The sequence below is a fragment of the Grus americana genome, chromosome 2, assembly GCF_028858705.1.
Source record: "Grus americana isolate bGruAme1 chromosome 2, bGruAme1.mat, whole genome shotgun sequence".
Classification (NCBI taxonomy): Eukaryota; Metazoa; Chordata; class Aves; order Gruiformes; family Gruidae; genus Grus; species Grus americana.
The window spans coordinates 154,227,823-154,236,683 of NC_072853.1; the positions used below are offsets into that span (position 1 = coordinate 154,227,823).

An 8,861-nucleotide genomic window follows, 5' to 3' on the forward strand; every position below is an offset into this window, starting at 1 on the left:
CAAGCAAGGATTAAGTCAAACTTCAGGTGAACAACTGTGGGAAATAAAATAGTTCTGCAAAAATTACTTCAAAATGTCATGCTTATCTGCTAAGTCTAGACATTTTATAAAACCAGCCATGCTAGAAATAATGATTTAGTTAGATTAAGGTAAGCTCTTTAATTAAGACAATAGATCTGCTTTCCTCCAGTCTACCTTAAAAAAAAAACACATGCCTGTGTAAAAGGAGGTACAAGACATAAGGACAGTTGACAAGTCACCTGCTTACTCTACAGTGCCAAGCTTTCATCACACAGTTTTTCCTAAAAGCACATTTCATTTTTTATATAGAAGTACTACTCAAAACAGAGAAGACACTGACCTAGGACAACTAAATGGAAAAAGCCTTTATTTGGCAAATGGAATCTCAGAGAGACTAATCAGAGTCTAATCTTAAGTACAGTTATTTCATCCATATAGATCACCTTTATCAGAATTCTCCTTGTATCAGAATTCACCTCACACATTTTCCTGTATCAGTCAAATGATAAAAATCCAACACCAAATTCTACTTGCTGGATACTAAGTTTCTCTGGATTTCTACACAAAAGAGCTACCATGAGTCTCAAAAACACATTACAGAGTAGCTTAGCTACAGAAGGTTCACATTCTTGCTCAGTTTGTGCTAGCTTATTCATCTTTCAGTCCAGAATCCAAATTTAAGTGTACTGTTCAAAATGTTGTGAAACTCTTAAAAAAAAAAAAACAAACAAAACACCTTTCAAGGAGATGTATCGTTAGTCATCACTGGTATTCTACTTCATAAACTTAAAGCACATTTTTTTCTGTGCTGCTGTCCCTTAAAAGATCAGGAAGAAGCCTTTGCTATTCAATAGTTTATCTTTAATGGTGAAAGCCATTTGTCTTTCTAGTTCAGCACATAGTTTTGCAAGGTGAGAAAGGTCAAAGGAAGCTGAAGCCAAACTGCTGCTTAGGGGCCTTCACTCTGTGCTGAGAACAAGACCATCAAAAGCCTTGTGCCGTTTAAGTGCTCCAGCAGTTGCTATTTGAGGGGCATTACCCAGCAATAGGAAACTGAAACAATTCCAAACTGGGGGGGGGGGGGGGGGAGAACATCAACAAGAAAATACTGTATCCAAGGCCATTAAAAAAACCAAATCACAAATACTGTCCTCAGGGTTAAAAAAGCATCTAGTTAAGACCATATATTAACAGAAGGTTTTGAATAGACCTTTTCTAGAAGATAGAAGTAGAGCTTTTGGAAAATTCCTGTGATTGTTGGTCTTCCTCTGTAACAGAATCAAAATTCGTGGAGCACTTGAGGACTCACAGTCAGAAAGAATCATGATAGTCTGAACTTTATTTACTCTTCCTGATCTTTGGGTTGGTTCTTATGCTAAAGATACATGTTTATAAGTTTCCGGTTCATCACAGAATCCTTGTAAAATAGGGGATTAGAGGAGAGAGAACAAACATGCAGAAAAATGAAAAGAGGCAGGTGGCCACGTTGCATACTTTTAAAATAATTCTGTTTGCAGTACAGCGACCTTCCTCCCTGGGTACTGTTCATCCTATTTATTTGGTTGGTGGAAAACCCAAGACAACAATGGGAAGATCCTGATGTTCTACCTGTTCAGAAAAGCTCTACTGCTAAAAGGTAGTTATCAAAGTACAAATGAACTACCACTCTCTAGTCAAGCTTGATCAGTCTCTTAACCTAAAGAGCACTCCCTAGCCTACTGAACAGTTAGAAGCAAGTCTTAAAAATTATACAAAGCATTGATAATAATCAAATTATTGTAAATTATATCTTAAAGAGAGACATAACTGTCACTCATTTTCCAGACAATGAAACATCTCCAGAAACACTTCTTTCTGCAGAGAACCTGAAAGGAAATCTGAAGGTCAAAGGTGGCTCAAGATGACTCACAGTTTAAATAAAGTGACATACAGTCTTTCAACTGATCTTTTCCAGAAGATTTTAACTCTTACACAGTTGTGGTTCCCAGCTCATTCCCATTCTAGCATTTCAAGTTTGAGATATAAGCTATATTTAAAGACAAGCTATGTTTAACAATAAAATTACCATCAGGGTTACAAAGAAAACGCTATGTTCAAGACAAACAAGCTCTGGGGAAGCAGTGAGACAAAAATTAGTTCTAGAAGTGGGATATGCACAGTACAAGCCTCACACCCCTAAAATATTATTAGTCTGCATACACCATTTGATTTCGGCTGTCTCAAGCAGCACAAGAGAAAGCAAACACCTCTTAAAATACACCGCTGCAGACTGAAATCATGATTCTTTGCTGTATCTTATCTTTTGTTTCCACATCGTTTCACCTATGGAGAGAGTACAAAGATCAGGTGGTACTATAATCAATGAAATAACCTGTATGAACTTCATTAGCACATAGTTCAAATTATGGCACCTTTTTATTGTGCTTGTTAAGCAGCAAGAAAAATAGTTAATATGACATTTCATTTAAAATCCCTGCAGACGTTTAATAACAGATAGCTTGAATTTAACAGAGAATAAAAAGCTAACAAAGAACAAGATGATGTATTTTTTTAAATGCCACAACTTCCTAAAATATATCATTAATACTTTAGTTTTCTTTATATATTTAAAACCTGGAAAAACCTTTCACACCATCTGTATAGAACTACCAGTTTCCCCAAGTTGTTGAATACTCAGTAAGCAGTTGACGTTAAAACACAGAGTTTGGTTAATGGTAGCAAAAGTACTAAGCAGTCAACATTTAAGCTGGAAGTTACAAGTCACAGAAGCTCCTCAGGCCACTCAGCCATAGAGAATAAGCCAAAAGGCTCTTCTCGCCTGTGCCAAATTAGGCACTAAAAGTGCCACTTTCCAAGGAACGTAATTAAGAAATTATAGTAAGGCAGGTCTTAAGAATTACACGCCAAATGATTCTTCCAAGACTGCTTCCTGAGTCTGCTATTCATAAGTATTCCCTTTCTGATGTTCAATCAACTGGAGTAAATCCCAAAAGAGGATCAACAGCAGACTTGTGTACAAGGCCTCCACAATAACAAGTTCTAAGTGAAACAGTGTGACAATAGGAATCAATCCAACATCTCATTCAATTATTATTTTAGACTTCAACATATTTTAGGTGTCCTTGTTTAAATGTTTAGAGTTTTAAACTACAGAAGTTAACCAACCACCTGATGACTGACACATGCAGATCTTAGAAACTGCTCAGAAAGAATGACTACAGTGCAATTTGTCAGCACACAAATGCACAACTAATTAATTTAAAAAGTCTGTAAATTTTGGAGTCATCTGAACCTGACTCAAAGACAAGGTGAAGACTCATGCCCCCAGAAATTAATTACCAAGTTTTAAAATAAAAGAGTTCCTTAAAGATTATCGTACCATAGAACAAGGCTCCAAAAGAACTATAAGCAACTAAATTTTTCTGCATACACTCAAAACACAGGCACATGGGAAAGCAATTCTGAGAAATAGTAACACATTCAGAAAGAGACTTTAGAGTCAAGCTCCTGCACACAGAATAAGCTTATGTTGTAAAAATCTATGTATAAGAATATTCTTAGAAGCTTCTTTTTTCACCCAGAATTAACAAATCGGTAAGTAAGTCTAAACTATTCTTCTCCCCTATAATTAAACCAAACTCAGTCAAATTGCTGCAGAACAGCTGCAAAGCCTCCTAAAATTCACTAATTATTCACTACACTGTGATGGCTAACAAACGCACAGACACAGGGCGCAGTACAACTGGTTAGAATAGTTAGGTTTCTTTTAAAAGAAAGAAGTTCACGGAAACTTAAATCTTGTAAAAAATTACAAGTCCATTTTACATGTAAAATACAAACCTTTCACTACAACATTATACATACAGTTGTGACTTGAACAGTAAGACTATACGATCACAGCTAGAAAGAGTAATTATTTTTAAGTACAGCTTAACTGTCAGGAATAGAGAGGCAATAACAGTGAAGGGAAAGGAAGAAGGCCTTTTATAAATCCTTGCCATAGAAATATCTAATATGGTAGCCATCAGTACACTCAGAAGTGCAAAGAAGAAACAGACATCTTTAAACAGAACAACTCACCGCCCCCAAATTTAAAGATGTGCATTCTCTGTCTTAGGTGTTTCCCCTGCTACACACACATTTAAGCATACAAGAAAAACTCATTATCAGAACAGGCGAAATTCAATGCACGTACTTTCGTGAAGAGCTTTAACATAAGCTAAGTATTAGAGCTACTAAAAGGGAGTAAAACTCAGACTGGTTTACTTTTTATACCATGGTGATTTTCACATACAATACTTCCCAAATATGCAGAACTTCCTATCCCTTTCAACATATTCACTGACCCACAGGCTTAATAACAGATCCAACCTTACAACAGGCTTCCAATCAGGACCACTGAAATTGTTACATAACACACGCCTGGTCCGTGCTAAACACATCATACAAACACATTAAGTCAGATTTTCACTTAAAGGATACGAGAAGCGATCATTCCAGGTTGCTCTTTCAACATAATCCAACATAACAACAGCTTTAATTGTTGTTAGAAGTTTGTTCCATGTTTCATCAAAGTCAACTACTCGTGGTTTCAAGGACATTGTGGGGCTTTAGTGTTAATCTGTAGAATTAAACATCAGACAACATTGCACAATAATTTAAAAAAATACATTTTCTTTGAATTTTTCAATTTAAACTTTGTACGCTGTTGCAACACCATGATACAGCAACACAAAGAACACCCACCCCTGCTTCCCCACGCTCCAAAAATCAAGCTCACAAGTCCTTATTTTTAACGTTATGGAATGGAACATTAATGTTGCATGAATAGCCTATAACATAACACCAATTTATCTAACACCATGCCTCATGAAGTTCATTACCATACCAAGCTGCCCATTTGTGTGCCATACGAAGAAAATAACTTTCCTGTAAATTTTTGTTTGTTCACTTTTATGCAAAGACTGTTTCAGCTATATCCGAGAGAATTTTGGGCAGGAACACGCTGAACATATTACCAGAGTATTTTAAATTACTACTGGCAGTTTGTAGCCTATGTTCACCTCAAGCTTTCATGAGACATTTTTGGTGTTATATTAAAAAAGCCACAAAACCCGAAAGCTTTGATCTGGATGACAAAAAGAAAACACTTCTAAACACAGAGCATTACGCAGAGCGTGCAGCTTATTGCACTGCACAACAGGACAAATAGCAAATTCTTTCAAATAAGACATGGCTTGAAAGTACAGAAGCTGTATTAGTAGTTTCATATCAAAAATACTGAAAGAACAACATTAAATTATTGACATAAAACTAGGAAAATAATAAGGTAATTTAAAAAAAGAGGTCCTAAGAGACACAATTGTGAAGGCCTCTTCTTTGTTTCTGTTTGTCTCTGTCCTATGCACCTAATCTAGAAAGGACCCGATGTGTGACACTCTGTGCACACAGTCTAGTTCCTGCTGAGAAACACAACATTGCAAGACTAAAAAAAAAGTAGAAAGAATACTTCTTTTTCCATTTTCAATAGACGGACAAGTGACTCTGAAAATTTGAGAAGACAAGTTAAGAGTCAGAAGGGAAAAAAGAAAGCCAGTAACAGATTTTAAGCACAGGAGGCACACCTCCATAAGGGGAAGAATCATGTCACATGTCACACTAGAAAACTATTTAGCAATGAGCTTACTACCTTAACCACTACTGGCTCTTAGTTTTTCCTCAGGCAGATTAGTTCTCTCAAACTGTAGTATATATAGCTTCCCAGTTTAAGGAAAAAAAAACCCCAACCAAACAAAAACCAAACCCAGATGCAACTTTTACACTGTATGCATGCAAAATGCCACCCTGACTAACTAACCAAGCTTCTTAACTGCTGTGAATTCAGGAACCACAGAGGGTTGTTTTCCTCTACCTGCACCACAACAGTTTCCGTTTAAATTGTAATCAATGTATTACCCAACCCACATTTGCTTTGATTTCATAAAGAAACTGAGTAGCAACTAAGTAATATCAAGGAAGTGGTATTATCCTAAGGTTTTATGAACAGGAAACTTTAAGAATAACTAAAGCTCAGTAAGTGCTGCATAAATATTTTCAGTCAGTAGAAACATTTAAGTTGCTATATTTGCAACATGGCTATTACCACTTTTGGAAATTAAAAAAAAAAAATCTTTAATCCATGTATGTCAGTAGCAGCTTACTACACAGTAAATCAGTGAGAATTGACAAAACAGATATATAGATATGCATCAAAGAAAGTAAGCTGAAAAACACAAACTGATGTATGTTTCAAAGAAACATGAACCTCAGTAGAAGTAAACAACAGCAAAGCTCACTTCTAGGAGAAAGGGGAAAAAAAAAAGCAGTCTTCTAAAAGCTCTAATATTCTTCTTCTGGAAAACATGAGTACTTTCAGCTGACCTCAAGAAAAAATAATCATGGTCCACAAAAACTAAGAATCCTAAGAAATTCTTGTGGTAATGAAGTTCTACTTTGTTGAGTGTTATGTTATAGGTTGCTCTCTCTGAAATACACCTGTACCTCCAAGGTAAAGAACCATTCCTTCACAGATAAGCAAAACTGAAGGGAAAAAGGAAGCGTGAAGAAAAAGTCCTCCCCACAATACATCACACAGAGTCAGTAACACTGTTTAGTGTCACCAAAACCTAATAATATATAAAGCACTATGCATCCATATAATCATAAAGGTATTCTGGAGTTAAATAGTTTAAAGATTGAGTTTACTGTTATTTGGCATTTTCAATACCAATTAATGAATTTAAACTTGTTTTACAGACATGTTAACAGATGCAGTATAACTTTTTCTGTAAGACGCTGGGATTTGGGGAGTTAGCCTGTGCTTCAGAGTCTGCAGTGCACAAGCTCACCAGCTTAGAGTATTAAATGTCTTGTATGCATGGAAGTAACCTCCATGGTAAAAATTATAGCAGAGCAGAATATCTACCCTAGGGTTTATGCTATTCAGGGAGTGGGAAACCATTCCTGTTTGACGAGCCCTAAGGTAAGTAGATATTGTTGTAACATATTTACACATGAGAATAATGAAAGGATGTTGCTTCCATCGCCTCATTCTTTAAAACATACCGCCGTCATACTGAATATATTTGTTCACAAAAACAAATGCAGGGGTTTGGCCAGCATCAAAACATTCCCCAAATTTCCAACCAATTTAACAACCTCGAGAAATAGTATCACAAGGTAGTGGTGGGTGCACAGCCAAGGGCAGGAGTACCCGCATCAAACACGTAAACAGCCTTGCCTGCCACCACCCCCCGGTGCCCCCGACGCCCCCGCCCGGCGCCAGCGGGAGGGCCCGGCTCCCCACGGCCCCTCCGGCAGGCCGCGGGCAGGGGACGTGCGCTTCCCACCTTCCCTCAGCACCAAAACAAAAGCGAAACCGGCTGAGGACGCAGCGAGGAGAGATGACCAGCCCCGCCGGAGACGCCGCACCACACCCTGCCCGCCAGGCCAGGGCAGGACCCAGGGCAGGACCCGGCCCGCGCCCCCCCCCCCACGCCGCGCCAACCCCCCGCGGGGGGGAGGGCGCTGCCACACAAACACCGCCGAGGGACGGGTGCTCGGGGCGGGCCCGACCCCGCAGGGCGGCGGGCAGGGGTCGGGAGGCGCTCCGGCGCGGGCGGGGAGGCAGGGCCTCGGCGCCCCCACACGCACCCGGCCCGGCCGCCCACAGCGCGCGGGGACGGGGACCGCCGCCCGCCCGTCGAGCGCGGGGCTCCCCCCTCTCAGCCCGGCGGCGCTCCCGGCCGTGCGGGGCGAAGGGGGTTACCTGACGGCAAGGGGCCCGAGTCAGCGACGCCCACCCGCCAGCCTCCCTCGCTCCCTGCCCTGCGGCCGCGGTCCCTGCCCCGCTCCGTCCTCACAGCGCTGCCATTACCCAAGCCGCTCGCGCCCCGCCCCTCCGCCGGCGCCGCCACTGCCGGGGACGGGGTGCGGCGCGGTCCCGCACCCTCCTCGCTGCCGCCGCGCCGCTTCCTCACCCGCCGCACCGCGCGCCGCCGCCCCCGGGCTCTCCCCGACGGCGACAGGATGGGCGGGGGCCGACGGGTCCCGGCGCACCGTCACTTTCCGACCCCACCCCCCCCGCCTGAGGAGAGGGGCTTGGTACAGCCCACTCTACGGCAAGCGCGGGCGGCCGCAAATCCCCGCAGCGAGTCGACCCGGGGCCGCATGGCGCATGTCCCATTGGGCCCCCGCGCACGCGTTGCTCCTCCATTGGTGACGAGTCCTCTTCCGCGCATGCGCGTTGCCCTCCCGCTAGGGGCGAGAGGCTGGGGTCGCCGCGCCGCCCCGAATGGAGCGGTGGCGGGCAGCGAGTCGGTGCTGCATAGGCCGCTCCTCTGGTCCCCTCTGCGGCTCCGCAGGCGCCGGGGAGGCCAAGCCCTGTGCGGGGTCCCTCCCCCGGGCGCAGGTTGTCTCGGTCCCCAGGGGTTCGTCTGAGGAGGTTTCTCTTCCCGTAAAGGTGTCCCCGTCCCACCGCGGAGAGGTGCGCAGGGAGCGGGCGGCCGTCTGCCCGCCCCCGGCTCCCCGCAGGAACTTCCGACCCCGAATAAGCCGCGTCCAGCACCGGCTGAAGTGAAAAAGGCCCCATGCCCTGGGGATACTGTGCAGGGCCGCCCCGGCTCTGGCCGCCCGCCCGCTTCAGCTGCCTCAACCCAGCGCCCGCCGCGGGCTTTGCCGTCTCCTTGGGCTCCGTGGCGGAAAACAGCAACAAAAAGTTTTTAACTCGAAATAACTAAGTAAAATCACCGTGGAGACAAAGTAGTTTAACGTCTTCACGTGCTGTGAGCGCACGTATTTTC

The 8,861-nt window shown here is 43.0% G+C and overlaps 1 protein-coding gene across 5 annotated transcripts in view; it reads right to left on the reverse strand.

Annotated features, from left to right (window-relative positions):
* CUL2 (cullin 2) overlaps positions 1-8,187 on the reverse strand; it is a 53,127-nt gene extending 44,940 nt beyond the window's left edge. Inside the window, exons 1-2 of one of the 5 annotated variants that reach the window (XM_054814398.1) lie at positions 8,040-8,187; positions 4,504-4,642 (exon numbers count right to left, since the gene is read on the reverse strand). In XM_054814398.1, coding sequence (XP_054670373.1) covers positions 4,504-4,622 — 119 coding nt within the window. In that variant the 5' untranslated portion in view covers positions 4,623-4,642; positions 8,040-8,187. Of the gene's footprint in view, positions 1-4,503; positions 4,643-7,828 lie in introns of all 5 variants that reach the window. The other 4 variants (XM_054814399.1, XM_054814400.1, XM_054814397.1 and 1 more) reach the window with 4 other exon arrangements.
* Positions 8,188-8,861: the final 674 nt, after the last annotated feature.